This window comes from Microcaecilia unicolor, chromosome 1 (genome assembly GCF_901765095.1).
Source record: "Microcaecilia unicolor chromosome 1, aMicUni1.1, whole genome shotgun sequence".
Lineage (NCBI taxonomy): Eukaryota > Metazoa > Chordata > Amphibia > Gymnophiona > Siphonopidae > Microcaecilia > Microcaecilia unicolor.
Window position 1 is genome coordinate 25,316,650 of NC_044031.1, and position 22,527 is coordinate 25,339,176.

A 22,527-nucleotide genomic window follows, 5' to 3' on the forward strand; every position below is an offset into this window, starting at 1 on the left:
AATAGAGAAGCTTTTTTTTTCAGATGAATGCATCTTGTTCTAAAGCAAGAGACTTCCAAATAACTACATTTAGAAGTCAGTTCCTCTTATAACATCAAAATTGTAGTCTGCTATTGAGGCAGACATGGGAAGCAACTGCTTGCCCTGGGATTTGTAGTATAGATGGGATTTGTAATATGGAATGTTGCTACTATTTGGGGTTCCGGAATGTTGCTAATCTTTGGGGTTCTGGAATCTTGCTATTTTTTGGGGTTCTACATGGAATGCTGCCATGATTTGGGTTTCTGCATTTCCTGTTTGCGGAACGGCGGGACCACAGGAACTGCTGAAACAGAAGCGAAAGAAAAGGCTGTCTGAAGCGGAGTCCCTGCATGCAGGAGGTAAACACTTTAAACAGCCGGCTCTTACAAAGGGGAGGGCCAGAGAGGGGGGGGGGGGGGGGTTCTGAAGCGACAGGGAGGGGAAGGGGGTCCTGAATGACACGGGGGGAGGAGGGGATTCCTGGAACTCCACTGGAAGGGGAGGGGCAGGTCCTGGAACTGGAAGAGGAGGGGGGTCCTGGAACTGGAAAGGGGGGTCCTGGATCGGGCATTAACAATTACTGGTGCTAATCTGCAATAATTTAAATTTATGCATAGATCTGAAAAGGGGGCCATGGGCAGATCAGGGGCATTCCTGGAATTTGTGCACAGTGTTACAAAATTAGGCAGAGCCTCATCTAATTTAGGTGCAAGGATTTACACCAGGTTTCAGTTGGAGTAAATTCTCGCACCCATTAACAAACACTATTCTATAAACAGCGCCCAACTCAGCACCATTTATAGAATACAGTTACAGAATATAGGATGCATGCAGCTTTCACAGCACGACGAGGATGAAGAAGTTAAAGAAGACCGCGGCTGGGCTGGCGGGGGGTTGGGGTCCCCCGCCAGCCGTAGCAATATTTTAAAAAGCCGGCAGGAGGAAGCAGACCTCGGGGGTAGGTGATGGTGGTAGGCGGGGGAGGGAGGGTTAACGGCGGTAGGGGGTTCCGGGGCGAAATCTGCGGGGCCCAGGCCCCAAGCAGATATGCCCCTGCTTCCAACAACAAAAATATTTATTCTTTACCTAGTGAGTTGAGAGTCTGATAATTCTCTTTCATCACATCTTTGTAAAGCTCCTTCTGCTGTTCTTCTAAATCCTCCCACTCCTCCTGGGAGAAATAGACAGCGATGTCCTCAAAAGATACTAAGCCCTGAAAGAAAAATAAATTCATACGGGGAATCAGTTCCACGCACACATTTAAAACAAAACCCTCCCTTTGTGGGGACTCCTGATCTCTCTCCTTCCCTCAGCTCAGTCCTGTTTACAAAGAGGGAGCAGCAGTCTCCTACCTGAGCAGAAGCTCCTGCAGGCATTGCCCTCTCTGCTTTTGCTGTTTGCAGCATTAGAAATGGACTGTGTATGTTGGGGGGGGGGATCGTTTTCTGGCTGCTAGGAAAGAGCTTTTGCCTCTTGCAGCGCTCGGGGGCTGTTAGAGGATACGGCGAAGAGATCAGCAGAAACTAATCGTTTTCTGATTTTTAGCAGCTTTTCTTCCTCTTGCCGCTCTGCAGCAGCTGAGCGCAGGTTGATGACATCACGCGCAGACTGATGACGTCTTCTTCTAGAGGCGTGGCGCTTTATACTGACAGCCCACGACGGGGTGGGGTTTAGCTCTTGCAGACTGTTTCTAAGGCTGTCAGTTCTGCCTCTGCACGTTCAGATCGAGCTTTTGCAGAGGCACGGCTGTAATTGTTGTAGCCTTAACTGCTTTGAAGTGTTTATTTGTTTTACTCTGCCGAAATAGTCTGAAGCATTTAACCCTGCAGGCATTTGCTACTGATCACCTGGTTTCACATCTGAAGCAGTCTTTTTAGTACATAAGTACATAAGTAGTGCCATACTGGGAAAGACCAAAGGTCCATCTAGCCCAGCATCCTGTCACCGACAGTGGCCAATCCAGGTCAAGGGCACCTGGCACGCTCCCCAAACGTAAAAACATTCCAGACAAGTTATACCTAAAAATGCGGAATTTTTCCAAGTCCATTTAATAGCGGTCTATGGACTTGTCCTTTAGGAATCTATCTAACCCCTTTTTAAACTCCGTCAAGCTAACCGCCCGTACCACGTTCTCCGGCAACGAATTCCAGAGTCTAATTACACGTTGGGTGAAGAAAAATTTTCTCCGATTCGTTTTAAATTTACCACACTGTAGCTTCAACTCATTTATTTATTAAAACTACTACTACTACTACTTAACATTTCTAGAGCGCTACTAGGGTTACGCAGCGCTGTACAAAATAAACAAAAAGGACGTCCCTGCTCAAAGGAGCTTACAATCTAAGGAACGAAATGTCAAGTTGGGCAGTCTAGATTTCTTGGGTAGAGGTGTAGAGGTTAGGTGCCGAAGGCGACCTTGAAGAGGTGGGCTTTAAGCAGAGATTTGAAGATCGGCAGGGAGGGGGCCTGGCGTATGGGCTCGGGGAGTTTGTTCCACGCGTGGGGTGAGGCGAGGCAGAAAGGGCGGAGCCTGGAGTTGGCGGTGGTGGAGAAGGGTACTGAAAGGAGGGATTTGTCTTGAGAGCGGAGGTTACGGGTAGGAACGTAAGGGGAGATGAGGGTTGAGAGGTAGTAAAAAAGGCCCGTTTCTGTTTGAAAGGAAACGGGTGCTAGCAAGGCTTTCTTCTGAGTGTGTATGTTTGAGAGAGGCTTCTGTTGTGTTCCTGCTGCAGTGTTGTGCTGATTCGCTGCTGCTAGTGCTCCCTGTATCATGGCTCTGCCCCTCTCCCTTCTACTGGCCAATCTGGTGTGGGTTGTGTGACGTCACTATTATCTACTCCAACTGCAGACCACCTCCAAGGGATCCATGGTTCCAGGCCGCCTCAGAATGTTGGAGGTGAGAATTATTATATAGGACTAGTAAAAAAAGGCCCGTTTCTGTAAGAAATTAAACTACTACTACTACTTGACATTTCTAGAGCGCTACTAGGGTTACGCAGCGCTGTACAGTTTAACAAAAAAGGACAGTCCCTGCTCAAAGGAGCTTACAATCTAACGGACAAAATGACAAGTTGGGGTTGACCTTCAAGTGCACTCAATCTGCAGCCCCCCATTACCTCTCTACCCTCCTCTCCCCATATGTTCCCACCCGTAACCTCCGCTCTCAGGACAAATCACTCCTTTCTGTACCCTTTCCACCACCGCTAACTCCAGACTCCGCCCCTTCTGCCTCGCATCACCTTATGCCTGGAACAGACTTCCTGAGCCCATACGCCATGCGCCCTCCCTGCCCATTTTCAAGTCCTTACTCAAGGCCCATCTCTTCTCCCTTGCTTTTGGTGCCTAACTACCTTCCCATTCCTGATACCTACACTGACTACATAGTTTTTACCTTTAGATTGTAAGCTCTCTTGAGCAGGGACTGTCCTTCCCCATGTTTAAACTTGTACAGCGCTGCGTAACCCTGGCAGCGCTATAGAAATGCTAAGTATTAGTAGTAGTAGTCTAGAAACGGGCGCTAACAAAGTTTTCATTTGAGTGTGTATGTTTGACAGTGTGTGTGTGAGAGAGAGTGAGTGTGAGTGTGTGTGTGTGTGAGTGACACTGTGTTAGAGAGAGAGACTCTGTGTGTGTGTGTGTGTGTGTGTGTGTGTGTGGTGGCCGAGTTAGTGTGTGGGAGAGAGAAAGACAGAATGTTGATTGATTTTGTGTGTGTGTGTGTCACAGACAGAGACACACCAGGCTGTGTGAGAGAGAAAGTGATTCAGTGTGGGTGTGAGATACCGTTGTGGGGTAGGGTAGGGTTGTTCTGTATGTAGATGTTTTTTTTCTTTTTTCGGTGGTAGGGGGTGTGTGCGTGTCAGTGGGAGATAGCAATCTGAATTCAGCACGTCCCCCCAGCAAAGTATTGCAAGCTATGTCCCTCCCTCCGAGTGTCTGTGTTGCCCGTTTCTTATTTATTGTGATATGTACAGTATATGTATGTGTATATATATATATATATATATATAAAATACACACACTTTTTTAGTTATGGTGTTAACAAAATTTTAAGTTTTATATTAAACAGTATCTGCTGCACAGTGCCTCGGGTAAGTGTTCTCAAAGGTGATAAGCCCCAATAAAATAAAAATTGAAAATGTCAGAAAAGTTTTGCATTATTCTTTCTTACTGCAGGCTAAAAACAATGGCAAACGTAAGAATTTTCAACCAAGGGGTTCACACACTACCAGATTTCCAGGGGCCACTTCTTTATTCTCTCAATTTCCACTTGTATTGACAACTCCACTTCTTTAGATTCACCAGGGAAGACCTCTTAAATATAGTCATATGGCACTTCAGTCGCTAGGAATCTTCAAAAACGCACCTCCGTAGACAGCCATCTCACATTGGCTGACGTCTCTGCAACCGCTCCTCCTCTCCCCTCTGTCGTCGCTGAGCTCCTCCGGGGCCTCCCTCCAGGGGTAGTGACGAAGAGGGGAGAGGAGGAGCGGCTGCAGAGACGTCAGCCAATGTGAGATGGCTGTCTACGGAGGTGCGTTTTATGTTTTTTAAAAATCTTTATATACCGTTAGTATTGGCGGTGGCGAGGGGGTTGATTTGGGGGGGGAGTGGCTTGGTGATGCGATGGGTGGTGGGTGTCGGATTTGGGGGGAGGGGCTTGGTGATTCGCCAAGGGCTGCAGGTGGCGAGGTGGTTGGGGGGGGATAGGGGCTTGGTGTTGCGCCTTGGGTAGGGGGTTGGGTGATGCTCTGTGGGGGGGGGCTAGAGGCTTTGTCATGCGCCATTGCGGTGGGGTTGGGGTGATGCGGGGGAGGGGGGGGGGTGGGGGTGGGGGTAGTAAGAGGTGTTTCATAGGCAGGGGGAGGAGTACTCTTCCCCTGCGTGGCTTGCGGAGGGGAGGGGCTTGGGTGATGTGCCGGGGTGGCGTCACTGACCGTTTTCCGATTCGTTGAGTGTCTGTGCTCCACCCTTGACGTCATCACGTTTGACTCGTGGGCGGGGCAGACACTCATGGAGCAAAGGCGGCCTCAGCCACTTCACTTTTACAACGTTGGGAAAGTGTGGCTTCATTAGAACGTTGGAGGTGCGTTTTATATAGAGAGATTAGGATTTATTTATCTGACAGTGGCGTAGCCAGACCTGACATTTTGGGTAGGCCCAGAGCTAATATGTGTGGGCACTAGGTGTGAGTAGTGTTTCTTGGGATACTCTAATAATGCCTTAGACTGCATTCGATGATGGATTTCTAAGTAAACAGTCTGTGCAACAGTTCTCCTGCATTAACACAAACCACATACCTGGTTCATGGAACACCGACATTTTTAAATATAGTGATTTTATCCCATATCTTAAACTTGACCAAATATGACTGCTATAAGGCAAACATGTCAATGGCACATATCCTTCAAACTTTGCTTTGTAAGAAATGCAATGCCTGATTATGCTGTATTCATAAAACAGGTAAATGCCTGACATCTACAATACTACTTTATCCTAAAGCAAAAAAATAAAAATATATATTTTGTTTACAGTTTGTCGTCTCTGGTTTCTGCTTTCCTCATCTTCTTTTCACCGTCTTCCTTCCATCCAGCATCTGTCTTCGCTCTCTTTCTCTGCCATCCACTGTCTGCCCTTTCTCTCTGCCCCTTCCATCCACCATTTGCCCTCCCTCTCCCATCCATCCAGGGTCTGCCCTCCCTCTCGCTGCCCCTTCTTTTCAGCCCTCAGTTCCAGCCCCATTATCCCACCTGCCCCTAGTTCCAGCCACAGCCCACATCTACTATTACTACTACTATTTAACATTTATATAGCGCTACAAAGCGTACGCAGCGCTGCACAAACATAGAAGACAGTCCCTGCTCAAAGAGCTTACAATCTAATAGATCTAATAGATTACAATCTAATACAGCAGCAGTGCCGAGCAGAGCAAACGCCAGGCATTTCACGGACTTTTTTTTTAAAGGCTGGATCAGGTCAGGTGCCGGGTGGCAGGGGAAGAAGAAGGTCATGTCCGTCGGGGGAGCTGGTAGGCAGGTGGGGACTGCGGCGCCAGCGGAGCACCGCCCCACCTGCTGACACCCGGGATATTGGCTGGGTGGGCCTGGAGGGAAAGTGGCTGGGCCTGGGCCCATCCAGGCCCGCCCGTGGCTACGCCCCTGATGTGCACTTTGGCCCTTTGCTCTTCCCCTATGGTTCACACATCCTTTAAAAATACTTGATTATTCCAGGGAACACCTCTGCTCAGGGGAAGACTGACAGTGTTTGGGGTCCCTGGGCAGTAAGGATCATAGGGCCCCCACAACCACTGCCCACCGTGTCCTGTTGCAAATCACAGCCCTCCTACCATCACAATTGCCATCCCTTTCCGCAAATTACAGCCCCCCACCACCGCAGTTGCCTCCCACACACTACAGCCCCCTGTAGGTGGGTCCTACCTTGAATGGCCCTGGTGGTCTAGTGGCTACTGTGCCCAGGGCTGGCGCCGACACATTTTTAATATGGCTGCTGCAACTTCCAGCAGTAGTCTCGCAGGTCTCGGCAGTCTCACTAGACTTCTGCATGCTGAAAACTAGCTCTACCGCTTAAAACCCTATGCCAGCTGGCATTAGGGCAGGAGGGGAAGCAGGACAGCAGGATTCAACTCTCCACCTGTGCTGTTACTGTCAACCCTGGGGGTCCAGTAGACCTTCCCAGTGGGTGTGGACCCCTAGACCCCCCACCCCAAATACCCTGGTGGGTATACAGGAGGCAGGGCACCACCATTTTGAGGCTATGCTTGCAGGAGGAGGGATTGCTTACTCCCTCCTCCTGCTTCCAGGTACTGGGGGGGGGGGGGGGTTGGGGGACAATAGACCACCAGGGTGGGAGGAAAGGAGGCAGGGGTGCAGCAAAGGGAGGGCTTCTACTTGTGGGACAGGGGGTTTATTGGGGGTCTGCCCCTTGTGTCAGGGAGTCCACCAGACCTCCAGCCTCTTTGTGTCAGGTGGTCCTGCCCAAACTACCCTCTTGCCATAACTTATTTGTGGGTTAGACCATGTATAAATGCTGACAGCAAGGTATCATGGCTGATAAGTTTATTCCCCTACTAAAAGGGGGAATAAACACATCTAGGAACACCCTAGTCCAACCCAATACACACCCAGCCCATGCCCGGTTGCCATTTGCACACACTTGGCTTTTTGATGTGCATATTTCAGTTTTGTAAAATGGGAACTTAGAAGTTTATGCAAGATAAACATTTAAGTGCCAGGTTATGCACATTTCAAAAGCAAACAGCCTTTCTGAAATGGCCACCATCGTACTTTACCATTTATAAATGCACACGTATGTTCTGCTCAAACTCTACCCATGTGCATGCCATCACTGCACATACTTTTAAGCTGATCACTATTTTATGAGACCACTTACATACTTGAAACTAGATACCATCTATGTTGAGAAATTGGAGGTGGAAGACGTGAACTCAGGCAAAGGGAAGAAACTTAAAAGAAACCATTATGGAACTCATTAACTTACATAACAAGTAGTAGAATCTTCCATACCTAGAATCAAGGTCTCTAGCTCAGATCTCATCAGTGTGAAAGCTATTTAGGGGGTGGGTGGGGGTGGATACCTGAGGCATTAGGGCGTTCTACGTGTCTTGTTGGAGATAGTCAATCCTTGCATAACAAGTTGTTTGCATTATTTGAAATGTGAAGTCTCTCTTGAATTTGTTGGACATGTAACAGGCTTGCTCAATTTGATTTTCTGTCATTCAAAAATTGTGAATATGCTCTGCTTACTACTAATAAAAATATTTCAAAATAAATTAACTCCCTGAAAGTATAGTGTAATCTATTTTCATGTGATCCATTTCTTCTTCAGCTTTAGGAATATACAAGTCTTGGTAGATGCCGATTATGATAAATGACCGTGTGATCATGGAGTTTTCTTGTTCCTATATCAAGAGGCCAATCTAAAATTCCAAAGAGCTACAAGAGTTCAGGGATCAATTGCTTGGGTCTTATTTCACTATCAATTTTAATATTCTGTAATGACCTTCGCTCAGCAATTTTAATCTTCTGTAATATTCTGTAATGACCTTCGCTCAGTAATTTATGATGGATTGTTTCTTCCTGTACTCCTGGGACTGTAGAGCTTCAAGTCAACTACAAACAGTAAATGTGATGTTACCAGAGCATCTTTACTAACTTTAGGATTATGGCTAAACCCATAGGCTAAAGAACTAGTAACAGTAGTCAGTGGATTAAGTGCTATACAAAACAATAGTGGTGATAGGGAGTCTCCCAGAAATATTCCTCACTGGATCCTGATAATTGAAGAGCACATTTTCAAAACTCAGTCTATTACTCTCAGTTTTGAGTTACCCATGGTAGTGGCTTTTGGAATGAGTGAAGTTAAATCATTAAAATACCATGGACTTTAGTGAGTTTTGGCAGAGGAATAAGCGACAGCAAATTAATCTTGCCTTGATGAACAAACTTTAATTGTATAACTCGAGACTGAATTGAGTGAGTTTTGGAAAAGTGCTTTTCAATTAGGAATCACAAACTGTCCCTCTTCATATTCAGATGGAGCGAGGTTTGCCACGCTTTTGCAGTGAACTTAACCAGTCTAGGGTTTATTTTATACATTTCAAGGCAATTTATTAGCCATGCGTGTAGGATGCTTTCAAAGCCTTTGTTGTAATCAATCCATGCCATACTGAGATCTCTGCTTTTCTTAGCACACCAAATCCAGATGTGCCCTCGAGTCAAGAATAGACTCCTGATGACCACACAATGAAGGACCCCCCCTCCCTCAATGGATTTGTTGGCATGATACAGGAGTGGTTTTTGAGCTTAATATTCGTATATCTATATATCACAAGACTCCTGAAGAAGGCGTCTGTAGCGCCGAAACACGGCTGTGTTGAGTCGAGTGTATATTTAAATAAAGAGATTGTTCCTATCTACGTCGCCTACTGGTGTTGCTCAAGAGCCTACTCCTCCTACTCCCCCTTTCCTCAGACAGGAGTGGTTTTGCCATTTCCTTTTCCTCAGACAAGGAGGTTTTTTCCTAGCATTGACCAAGTTTAATTTAGCATTAGCTGTTCTTTAGTTCAATATACTCCTGTTTTATTGCCTTTCTGTTCTATTGCCATGATGTTGTTGGAATCAACGGGACTGCATATTCTGTTGGAATCTATTGCAGTGAACAGGTCATAAAGTGTAGGTAGACAAGTTATCAGTCTATAATTTTTGGGAACATTATTTGGAGCCCCTTTGGAAGGGCAAGTGTTCTTCCTGTTAAATCTGGCTGCATATCAATTGATTTTTGCAGCTCACCAGGTCTTCATGGTTGGGCACTCCATCTGGGCCAGGGTTCTTGCAAACTGGGGCCTCTTTTTAACCTGCATTCCAGGTGTTGCGCTGTTACTTACTACTACTACTTAACATTTCTAGAGCGCTACTAGGGTTACGCAGCGCTGTACAAATTAATAAAGGACGGTCCCTGCTCAAAGGAGCTTACAATACTTCAGGCCATTTCATAGCTTAAATATATGCCTTTGTTAGACACTCTTGTATACTGGGTAGCATTCCATTCTCTTTTGGGGACCTTGTATACTCTTGTACCCAAAATGATGAACCATAAATAAGACAAAAATCAAGACTGTTCTGGACATGGAGAGATATTTTGCAAGCCATTATACTCTGATCAGTAGCTGCTATAAAATCTTAGGGACAAGAATAAATGGGCAGACTGTGAGCCATCTATACAACTCATAACATATCAGCTATGCGGCTTTGAGCTGCTCAGCTTCTTGTAAGGCTCATGTGATCCTTATTTCTATATTGGTTATTGTAAACCACTCAGAATGACCTGATGGGGAGTTAATAGAGTTTTTAATAAATTGTAAACTACATCTTTACTCTTACAGGTGAATGCTGAATGTGACCCATTCCTTCCAGTCTTTTTGAAAGCTCCCTGCATCCATGTCGTAGCACTTTCGTTCCTACCACTTATCTCTAGAGGCCCTAACTCACTGTGGATCATCTATGTACCTCTCTCTCTTCGGCAGAGATCTCTATTTTGGACACAGAAAGCAATCTACTTGCTACTGACTTTCCTCTCCTAGTTGTCCCTGTAAGTTGCATTGTCTTTTTATACTTATTCATTCATCCATCCACTTACACTCAGTGGAAATATCTATAGAAAGTGTCATATGTCTGGATGGTGAGCCCTGGGACTGTTCGCAGGGGCTCCCAACTTGAAGGGCAGGAGGAGCCTGACCGATGGTGGACGAGTCTCTCTATAGTAGTCTAGCAGATGGCCCTTGGGGGCAGGACCGGTAGACCTGACCCTGGAGTGGCTCTGAAAAGAACCCTTGGGGGCAGGCTCAGCAGAACTGGGACATGGACTGACTCAGGAACGCAGAGGCCAGGCAGGACAGAAAACAGCAGTTGCGAGGTCGTCGGGAAAAGGGCCAGGACGCCTTCAGTGGCCCGGGGAGCCTGACATCATCGGAGGGTGTCCCACCACCCTCCCTGCAGCAGGGCCTCAAAAGTGCTTCCGGCATGTGCGTCAGGAAACCAGCAGTTGCTGACACAGTGAACTGGGAATGAGCATCGCCCAAGAAGGCAGCAAAGTGCCGTGACACCACAAACGCCGACCCGGAGGCCAGCTCCCAGATGACCGTGGAGCAGAACATGACTCCCTGCCGAGGTCCACAGGTGGGTTGACCCAGGGTCGTGACAGAAAGACTCATCATGCTTGTATTAACTCAGAATTAGTGCAGTCCTCTTGATTTCATCTATCAATGGTAAGTTCTTGTGTGCTTGGTGTGTAACAAAACAGAAATTAAGACTACAAGTCTTCCCATATGGATTTTGATCTGTTTTAATTTGCTGTCTGGTAACATAGTTAATATATCTTATGAGGACAGTACAGACTGAATGGGCTGAATTGTCTTTTTCTGCTTTTGTTTATCATGTTACTATGTATATGAATATAGTTTCCCATTTCTGTCGATTTTTCTTTTTTTGTGCATTATGCGGTTTGACTTCTATTTCAAATTTTTGCTACATGGCATCTAGTCTGCCTAGTATCATTCCTGGTGCATAGTAGATTGACCTCGTACATACTCATTGCAGCCCGAGGGCCCGACTTCCTGTGAAGATCAGTTGGACAGGTTTGGGAAACCGTACCGTCATCTGTTATTGCATGTTCCGTGACCTTATCTGATCTCTAGGCAATGCCCTTATCTCCATACTCTAGATACTAGGAATCACCCTCCCCATCCAAACAAGTCATCTTCGTGACAGACTGAAGATGAAAGGTCTGCACAGCCATGTTTCTCTCTTTGTTTCACAGGAAGAGAAGTTGAAGAGCTTCTAGCACGAAGAAACCATGAGACTGATGGCCAGAGCTTCAACTGCTGCAGATTCCAAAAGTACATATTTATTTCTCTCAGACTCTTCTACTGAACCAGTCCATGCAAATCTTTAACAGGGCAAAATTTATAAAAGGCAGTTAAACAGATCATGGAGTAGAGTTGTCTCACAGCCCTGCCACCTCCCCTAAAGTTTACGTAACAACCTTGTCCTCGCTGTGTCCGTGTAAAGGGAAATAGACACAGACATGATCAGGCATCTGCAATGGGATCATATTGTTGGGGGTCTTTCCTGTCTGCTGCCCCTAGTGCTGCACACAGGACTCGGTGCAGGCTTCAAGGAGTAGGATGAGATGAGAATGGACCATCTTTACGTTCCAGAGGGTACTACGCTCTCATGAAGCTGATGGATCTTCACGTGGGCACTTCGGCTTCTGATCTTGTAAAGCACTCTGGAAAAGAGAAAAGAAAGTTGGGCTCATCTTAGCAGGGGACAGACACCAGCACAGGAACACAGGTAAGTGCATATGACCTATTTACAGTCCACTGAAACTTTCAGGTGTATTTACATCGAGGTCATAGTACTGAATTTTAGAGCGCTACAGGGACTAAATTCTAGCCACTATAGTCACAGGATGCCTGTCTGTTCTGTCTGTTATGAGGACCTTCCATGAAGGAGGCTTAGTTGGTGGTCACAAGGCAAACTGCCTGTTCAGTGGCCGGCACATTGCTGTTGAACTCACTGCTAGGGCTTAAGGAGAAATTAGGTCTTACCTGATAATTTTCTTTCCATTAGACCTTCCCACTGTTCCAGAACCTGTGGATAGTTGTGGACACAGAGAACTGAAACTGAGCTGGCATCCAGTCCAGATCCTCAGTATTTATGTAGATAAGCAGGAAGGAGAAACTCGGAATAAATACAACCACCTCAAACAACTCGCTAATATAACACTAACCAAATGATCAAACGTGTGGACCTCTTTCATCTTTTGACAACTTGTAGAGAACAAGACATAAGCAGGAAGCACCATGCAAGGCGACAGTCATTTGACCCATTACTGCACACTGACTAATCATCTCAGAAATCTCAGGCAGACCTCTGGAATAGTGGAGAGGACTAATGGAAAGATCAGGTAATACCTAATTTCTTCTTCCATTACGTGGCTTCCCACTTTTCCAGAACTTGTGGGATGTTCAAAAGCAATCCCTAGAGTGGGTGGGATCATGGCGCCGCTGCCCTAAGGACTGAAGCCCTAAAACTGGCTTCCGAGAATGTCACAACTCCATCCTGTAGTGCTTGGCAAAGGAATGCAGAGTCAACCACATCACCGCCTTGCAAATATCCACCGGAGATAGTAAGGTAGTGTACACCCAGGATGTCACTATATGCCTTGTAGAATGAGGTCGTATGGCCTAAGGAGCCTGCTTCCCCACAAGCAAATAAGCTGATGTGATAGTTTCCTTCAGGCACCTGGAAGTCACAAGACCAAGCATCTGTTTACCAAAAAGCACAGTCTGTTCAATTTGCGAAACTAATTCGTGACTTCCAGATATCTAATGAGGACTCTATGCACATCGAGAAGCTTCAAGGAAGAATACTGAGCCTCTTCGTCCTCTCTGTGAAAAGACAGAAGCTCCATAGATTGAGATGAAATGCTGATACCTCATTCAGAAGAATGGAAGGAACTGTGCATAGGGAAACCTCCACCTCCAAAAAGTGAAGAAAGGGATCCCGACAAGATAGCACAAAGAACTTTGGAGCTTCAGGCTAACGCAACAACCAACAAGAATGCTGTCTTTAGCATAAGATGTTTCAAGGAGGCCTTTTGGAGTGGCTCAAAAAGGAGGCTTTTGAAGAGCCCGAAAGACTAAATTAAGGTTCCACTATGGACACAGCATATGAAAAGGAAGGCTGAAAGCAGCCCACTCCCCACAAGAATCGAACGATATTCAGGTGAGCCACAAGAGATGTCTTCTGTAGCTGGCTCCTGAAACAGGCCAAAGCTGCAACCTGAACTTTAGAGAACCCAGCACCAATCCTTTCTAAAGGCCTGTTTGGAGAAAAGCTAGGATGTGAGTGATCTGAGCAGAGAAGGGAGAAAGTCCGCACTCAGAACATCAGCCCTTGAACGTCCTCCACACTCTCAGAACACCAGCCCCTGGACATCCTTCACACCCTCACATACTCTACGAATGTATGGAAATTATGGAAATGGGACTTTCTATACCACCTTTCTGAGGTTTTTGCAACTACATTCAAAGCGGTTTAAATATATTCAGGTACTTATTTTGTACCAGGGGCAATGGAGGGTTAAGTGACTTGCCCAGAGTCACAAGGACCTGCAGTGGGAATCAAACTCACTTCCCCAGGATCAAAGTCCACTGCACTAACCACTAGGCTACTCCTCCACTCCAAGCGTTTCCAAGCCTGAAGAAAGATGGAAATGACTGAATCAGAATAACTTTTTTGTCTTAACCAAACCCTTTCAATGGCCAAGCCATAAGACCAAAAAGGAAAGGAGCTAAGGGACCTTTTGCTTCAGTAGGCCGTGTACCTGTAGAAGACAGAGGACCCCCGTCTAGCAGTCAAATCAGGTCCGTGTATCATGGCCTCCACTGCCAATCCTGGGCTATGAAAATTATTCAGCCCAGGCACAATACAACCCTTTTCAACATGCTGTCTACCATGGGCCAAGGAGGAAAGACATACAGTAGATGTGTCTCCAGCCAGGGCTGCAGTAGGGAATCAATCCCCAAATCAAGCCCAATTCTTTCCAATGGCTGAAAAACTTGGGCGCTTGGCATTCCTTTTCGTCACCATCAAGTACAGAAGTGGAGAACCCAATCAGTCCACTATCAGCTGAAACCCCTGGTTGGATAGTTCCCACTCTCCTGGGTCCAACGAGTGCCTGCTGAAAAGTCCACCTACACATTCAAGGACCCCACAATGTGACCTGTCGACAAGCAGAGAAAATATTTCTCCACACAACTCATGAGGGAGGCCACCTCCACCACCAATTGGATGACTGCGGGTCCCGCCTTGCTTATTGGTATAAGCCACCACCATCACATTGTTGGAGAAAACTTGGACCAGGGCCCCCACCAGACAGGGAGTGAAGTTGCCTAAGGCCCTGAGCTCCAAGCGATTTATTGACCACTGAGATTCCTGTTCCATCCAGGTGCCCTGTGCCAGATGGAACTTGTAATGAGCTCCCCAACCCAACTTGCTGGTGTCCATTGTCACCATCTCCCATTGTGCCATCAGAAAGGGTGTTCCCGTTGATGCAGAAGCTTGCAGCAGTTGGGGAGGAACTGGCCCTGCTGGGCTGAGTGACACTTCCTTCTTACTCAGGCCAGATGGAATGCCCTATATGGAATCAGACATGAAGCCAGTGATCCCTGCCGTCACAATCCGGGGGTCTGAGGCTGCCGGGCAGAAGCAGAAATCTTCCCCTTTGGCGTTTGTAGGGTAAAAAAAAATATTGGCAAAACAAATGCTTGGAAAAAAAAGCAGCAGGAGCAGATGAGCACAGCGTCTTCACTGCGACACCACCTTGGGTCCCCTCGCCACGTCCCCTTTTGAAATATGGGCTACGAGAGGTTAGGCACTCTGCCTTACAAAATAGTGTGCAGCCAGATGCACGCACAAATTCTGAGTCCCCACTTAATTTCAATAAATTGGTTGTTAGCACCCAAATATTGCTGGTTCAGAGCTCATTCATCAGTTACATAAGTACATAAGTAATGCCATACTGGGAAAAGACCAAGGGTCCATCGAGCCCAGCATCTTGTCCACGACAGCGGCCAATCCAGGCCAAGGGCACCTGGCAAGCTTCCCAAACGTACAAACATTCTATACATTATTCCTGGAATTGTGGATGTTTCCCAAGTCCATTTAGTAGCGGTTTATGGACTTGTCCTTTAGGAAACCGTCCAACCCCTTTTAAACTCTGCTAAGCTAACCACCTTCACCACTTTCTCCGGCAACGAATTCCAGAGTTTAATTATACTTTGGGTGAAGAAATTTTTCTCCGATTTGTTTAAATTTACTACACTGTAATTTAATCGCATGCCCCTAGTCTAGTATTTTTGGAAAGTGTGAACAGATGCTTCACATCCACCTGTTCCACTCCACTCGTATTTATATACCTCTATCATGTCTCCCCTCAGCCGTCTCTATAATCAATTCATGATGAAAGCTTCACATATCAAAACTACTAAGAACAGAACTCCCTACCAAAATCACCGATTACTTAAAATGTTGTAAATTATTGAGAGCTTTCTTACTTAGTAAATCCCTTACCATTGCTAGCAATTGTTATATTTCACTGCTACGATGTTAATACATTATATATAGCCTTTTAGTTGTAATTTCCTTTATAATTGTTTGATGTAAGCCACATTGAACCCGAACTTGTTTGCAAGGGTATCTGGGAGTGCGTTCAAGTTTGAAATCCAGGAGGAAAGTAAAAAAGCGATTTGAAATAGGGCAGGTTTGTGTTTAAGAAACAAAAAGAAGTTTAAGAATAAAAAAACAAGGGAAACAAAAATGCAGACGTGTAGGAGTAAGATTACAGTCACGGGAAAGCCTCAGCTTTATTCACGAGTTGGTTCACTGATGTTCCACTGATGAGTGGAGGCTGACCGACACTGCTGTTTTTCCGTTTCGTTCCAAAACCGAAACTGCTACCAAACATAATCGCCTGGTTCGGCTAAAGCCAAACCTAAAGTTTCATTGTGAACGGAAAGAAAGAGGCCCACTGGGGATTGTCAGAGCTGGCAGCCTTCTGCTAAACCCACAGGAGATTATTACCCTCCAGTTCCAGGAACTGCAAGCACAGGCTGACAACTGGGACAGCCATTTTAACAAAAGACTTCTCAACGCTGGTATGTTAGGGTTCCCAAGTCAATGAGGATGTAGTGAAATATCATCCTTTATTTATTTATTTATTTTATTGCATTTGTATCCCACATTTTCCCACCTATTTGCGGGCTCAGTGTGGCTTACAATACATTGTGAATGATGGAAATACAATGTGTTACAGTACAATTATGGGTTACATTATGAGGAGTTGTGGGAAGACAAAGTCAAGTCAAAACAACATTTAGAGCGTAGAAACTATGGAATGTTACAATGGGGAAAAGATAGGGCGATAGAACAATAGCACGAAAACCTTAAAGTAATTTATATGTGGGTGGAGTATTCGGGGTAAGAGAATTTAGAAGAAAGTGTATTGATGCATTTCTGTTAGTGTGTATGGACTTCATGTGTTTTGATCCTTGCAATAAATTTTCTCAAAGAGATAAGTCTTTAATCGTTTGCGGAAGTCGGTTAGTTTGTAGTTCTAAGAAAGGTAAAAAAATAATAATAATACAAATTAAAAAAAAAATCACGATTACCAACTTTCATGCTTACCTAAAGTGTGCACAAGTAACAAGAGAAAGTAGCACTGAGATGTTTCCCATTTTGTATTTCGTTATAAAACTGATTAAGGACAAGCATGATAGAGATTGTTTTTAAAATAGGTAAAGGAGTCCAGGCACTGCTCTACACTGCAGACATTATGCTAGCCTGCTGCACAATCCAGAATAAGAAAAGCACATATGCTCTGAAAAATTACATCATTTCTTTACCAACAATATAAGCTGACCAGTACTTGTGCTTGAAAACAGTTACCGCAGATTCCTCTCTCATAGAATCTAGAACATAAGAATAGCCAAACTGGGTCAGACCAATGCTCCCATCTAGCCCAGTATCCTGCTTCCAGCAGTGGCCAATCCAGGTCACAAGTACCCGAAAGAAACCCAATTAGTTGCACCATTCCATGCTACCAATTGTGGGACAAGCAGTGGCTTCCCCCATATCTATCTCAATAAATGACTATGGACTTTTCCTCCAGGAACTTGTCCAAACCTTTTTTTAAACTGAAATACACTTACCACATCCTCCGGCAATGAGTTCCAGAGATTAACTATTCTTTGAGTGAAAAAAAATATTTCATCCTATTTGTGTTAAAATTATTTCCCTGTAACGTCTTTGAGTGCACCTAGCCTTTGTACTTTTTTTAAGAGAGTAAAAAAAAAAAAAATCTATTCACTTCTACTCATTCTACAGCAATCAGTAATTTGTAGATCTCAATCATATCTCCCCTCAGCCATCTCTTTTCCAAGCTGAAGAGCCCTAAACTCTTTAGCCTTTCCTCATACAAGAACAGTTCCATCCCCTTTATCATTTTGGTCACTCTTCTTTGAACCTTTTCTGATTCCGCTTTATCTTTTTTGAGATACGGCAGCAGAACGCAATACTAAAGGTGAAGTCGCACCATGGAGCGATACAGAGGCATTATAAGTATATAGGTATTGCCATACTGGGAAACACCAAAGGTCCATCAAGTCCAGCATCCTGTTTCCAACAGTGGCCACTCCAGGTCACAAATACCTGGCAAGATCCCAGAAAAGTACAAAACATTCTACTGCTTATCCCAGAAATAGGGGATTTTCCCCAAGTCCATTTAATAATGGTCTATGGACTTTTCCTTTAGGAAGCCTTACAAACCCTTTTTTTTTAAACTCCGCTAAGCTAACCACCTTTACCACATTCTCTGGCAACAAATTCCAGAGTTTAATTACACGTTGAGTGAAGAAACATTTTCTCCGATTCATTTTAAATTTACTACATTCTAGCTTCATTGCATGCCCCCTATTCCTAGTATTTTTGGAAAGCATATTCTTTGTCTTATTTACCATCCCTTTCTTAATAATTCCTGTTTGCATTTTTGGCCGCTGCCACACACTGAGCAGAAGATTTCAGCGTATTATCTACGACACCTAGATTTTTTTCTTGAGTGCTGACCCCCCAAGGCAGAACCTAGCATCAGGTAACCATGATTCGGATTATTCTTTCCAATGTGTATCATCTATCATTTATCCATATTAAATTTCATCTGCCATTTGGATGCCCAGTCTTCCAATTTCCTAAGGTCTTCCTGCAACTTTTCACAGTCCGCATGTGGGTTTTTTTTTTGTTTTTTTTTTTAACTTTGAATAGTTGTATCATCTGCAAATTTATTCACCTCACTTATTCTGATTTTCAGATCATTTATAAATAAGTTAAATAGCACTGATCCCAGCATAGATCCCTGTGGCACTCCACTATTCACCCTTCTCCATTAAGAAAAATGGCCATTTAACTCTACCCTCTTTTTTCTGTCCAACAACCACTTCCAAATCCACAACCAAACATCATGAGGAACTTTGTCAAAAGCTTTCTGAAAATCTAGATATACTACTTCAACCAGCTCACTTTTATCCACATGTTTATTCGCGCCTTCAAAGAAATGAAGCTTCTGCACACCACAAGTTTAATTGAAACGCTACATCTTCATCATACCTCACAGAGCCTGGAAATTCTTATAATCGCCCAAATAGTATCCAACTCAGAATATATAATTATTTAAATAAAGACCATATTATACTCCCAAGCAAAATTAGTCCCCACACATGGACCTCAGATAATGAAAACAAACTAAAAACCACAGTGCTTTTATAATGGCTGGACTTTGTGACACATTTGGAGAGACAGCCGATATATCTCCACAAGAGGCTAATTCCTAAGGAACTTATCACCCTAAATTTACAGGCTTAAATTCCCGCTAAACCTTTGTATCAAAAGCATTTATTTGGATCATCTATATACCATATAAACTACTATGCAAATCATAATTGCATTACTTGCAATCACATTACACACACAAAATAAAAATAATAAAGCAAAGATTAGCTCCCCCGCTCCCCAGACTACCTTACAATCCCTTGTGATCCAGTGGTGTAGTCAGGGCAGGAGTGATCCCAGTCATAGGCGCCGACTCTGTGGGTGCTCAAACACCCCCAATATTTTAACCCGCCGTCGGCTCCGGTTCCAACCCCGGCCAGCCCAACCTGCCCCCCCTCTTCTCCCTCAGTAGTCCTCCATCCTCGCCTTCCTGCCGCCCAGAATTTGAAACTCAACTTACCTCGGTCCCAGCAGCAGTGAAAGGCAAGCAGGCTCGGCTTCAGCCTTCTCTTCTCTCTCAGCTCTGGTCCCGCCCTCATTTCCTGTTTCCGCGAGGGCGGGACCAGAGCTGAGAGAGAAGGGAAGGCTGAAGCTGAGCCTGCTCGCCTTTCACTGCTGCTGGGACTGAGGTAAGATGAGTTTTAAATTCTGGGCGGCAGGAAGGCGAGGACAAAGGACTGTTGTGGAGAAGAGGGCGGGCTGGGGTTGGGACTGGCACTCGGAGGAGGGGGGGTCTGGAACTCAGAGGAGAGGGGGGCTGGTGTTTGGGGCGAGTTACTGGACTTGGAGGGGAGGGGAGAGAGGAGAAATCGCTGGACATGGATGAGAGGGGAGGGTAGGGGAATGGCTGGATATGAATGGAGTGGGGGGAGGGGGGATGCACCACCTGTAAAAAAAAAATAATAAATTTCAGCACCCCCAATCATTTTGAAAAGTTGGCTCCTATGATCCCAGTTGTTCTTGCCCATGTCAGCATTATTCTCTAAATAGTTGCCGTAACCTCTACATCCCTAGACTGCCAGGGAAGGACTATAAGATAGACCTAAGGGGAGCATCCGCACATGTGCAGCGAGAAAAAGGCAAGAGGAGAGGGAGGAAGACAAACAGGGCAAAGCCATAATTTTCAGCTTCGTCCAAAACTGAAACCATGGCTGTAATCCTTCTCAGCAAAACCAAAACTGTGCAGAAAAGGATTTTGGTATCCGAAGACTCGGTCAGCCTCTACAGGTGGTGTACAGAGTTGAGAAGGCTGGAGGATGTTGGGATGGACTGAGGATAGGTAAAAAGTGGGATGTTTGACCACGGAAATACAAATCCTGGAGACAATATCATAAAACTTCTTTATTGAAAAAAGACCTCGACACAACTGTTGTGTATTCATTTTCTAAGGTCGTCATTGCTCAGTAGTCTTTCTTTCCCCTCTACATGCACCATCATCCTCTTATATGTTATGTTCTAGGATTGACATTTCACCTAGGAAGTACTTCACCTATTCATCTAGTGTTTCAATAAGGTTTCTCTTGAGCTTAGAGACTCAGGTTCCTTTTATGTTTATATATTATTTGTGTAGGTTTCAAGCATTGTTTTTGAACTTTTTCGTTCTTGCCCTTTGACCTTGATGTCATTTCCTTTTTGGAGCCATTTTTTCTTTTTTAAAACACACAATCAGTCTTGAAACTTTTTTTCACGTTCCATGCTGCGCTCCTAGTGACCCGCTACGGACAAGCTTACCACGAAAGGTCTTTTTCAGGTATTTCATAGTTTTCCTTGTTAGTCATTTGGTCTCATGCTTCGCTGTATTTAAGAGTTTCCTTTCTTTCCCCTCTATTTTTCATTATGCTGCTTTTTTATATATATATTTTTTGTTGCAGACCACTTTTGTAATATAGCCAATCACTTTACGTTTGGTTCGTCACACAGACCAAATCGTGTTTCAGGCATTTCAGGTTAGTTTTTTCAATTTTTACACCTTCCATTTCTTTTTTTTCCTTTGCGCTTAATTTAGCGTCCTGTTCCACCCCTTCTAACAAGGATTTTGTTGTGTTTTGCTTTTCTGTTTCAACAGATTCATATACGCTACGTCATAGCGGGAGGTGGGTAGTTGCTCCGTCTATTTAAAATACATTTTAAATATAATTCGCGCAATCCTTGTTTCATCAAAACTGTAAGGCATAATATGTGTATACCATACACTTTATGTACAAACTCCGATTCACTTTCTATGGTATTCACGGGAGGCAGGCAGTTTGCTTTCTTAACTTTCTATTCACTTCATGTGCTTCTTGCTCCATCACAGCTGTAAGGTACAATTTGGGCACATAAGATATAGTAGAATTGGAAAAGGTACAGCGAAGGGCGACGAAAATGATAGTGGGGATGGGACGACTTTCCTATGAAGAGAGGCTGAGAAGGCTAGGGCTTTTCAGCTTGGAGAAGAGACGGCTGAGGGGAGATATGATAGAAGTGTATAAAATAATGAGTGGAATGGATCGGGTGGATGTGAAGCGACTGTTCACGCTATCCAAAAATACTAGGACTAGAGGGCATGAGTTGAAGCTACAGTGTGGTAAATTTAAAACGAATCGGAGAAAATTTTTCTTCACCCAACGTGTAATTAGACTCTGGAATTCGTTGCCGGAGAACGTGGTACGGGCGGTTAGCTTGACGGAGTTTAAAAAGGGGTTAGATAGATTCCTAAAGGACAAGTCCATAGACCGCTATTAAATGGACTTGGAAAAATTCCACATTTTTAGGTATAACTTGTCTGGAATGTTTTTACGTTTGGGGAGCGTGCCAGGTGCCCTTGACCTGGATTGGCCACTGTCGGTGACAGGATGCTGGGCTAGATGGACCTTTGGTCTTTCCCAGTATGGCACTACTTATGTACTTATGTACTTATGTAACTTCTACGTCCTTACCACGCCTTTTTTTGGTGATCCCACTTCTTCTTTCAGCTTTTTCCTTTTCTTCCCTTCCCTCTACCCCCTTTTTATTTTCATTTTTCTTTCGTTTACCATATACATTTTTCATATATATTCTTATATATATTTTTGGCACATATATACATTTTTATATATTTTCTTATGTTGCATGGTTTTTTCCTTTTTTTGTCCAACGTCTTTCAAATAGCCATGGCAACAGTATATTTTTCTCAATTGGCTGTATATGGTGCGCACAGGTATAGGCACCACCACATGCATACACTAGTTTATTTATTTATTGTATTTGTACCCCACATTTTCCCACCTTTTTGCAGGCTCAATGTGGCTTACAGGGTATGGAAATGAGAACGTCGTTACATGATTTGAAAGAACAAAAACAGTCAATCATAAGCTGAGGTGAAAGAGGAATTCAGATGGAAAGGTGTTAGGTAAGGTCGTGTGACTCAGAGGTGTCTTAGGTGTACTTGGGTAGTTTAAGGAATGATTTGTTTCATTGAGGGTGACTTTTGTAGGCTCTGTTGAAGAGATGTGTTTTCAGGGCTTTGCGAAAGCTTGTTAGATTGGTTATGGTTTTCAGGGCCATGGGTAGTGCGTTCCATATCTGTGTGCTTTTGTACGCAAAGGTAGTAGCATAAGCC

General features: G+C 44.6%; 1 protein-coding gene across 1 annotated transcript in view; it reads right to left on the reverse strand.

The window, feature by feature from the left end:
- Positions 1-22,527, reverse strand: part of LOC115461585 (zinc finger protein 12-like) — a 64,665-nt gene that overhangs the window by 11,837 nt on the left and 30,301 nt on the right. Inside the window, exons 8-9 of the mRNA XM_030191555.1 lie at positions 1,374-1,544; positions 1,108-1,234 (exon numbers count right to left, since the gene is read on the reverse strand). Coding sequence (XP_030047415.1) covers positions 1,108-1,234; positions 1,374-1,544 — 298 coding nt within the window. The remainder of the gene's footprint in view (positions 1-1,107; positions 1,235-1,373; positions 1,545-22,527) is intronic.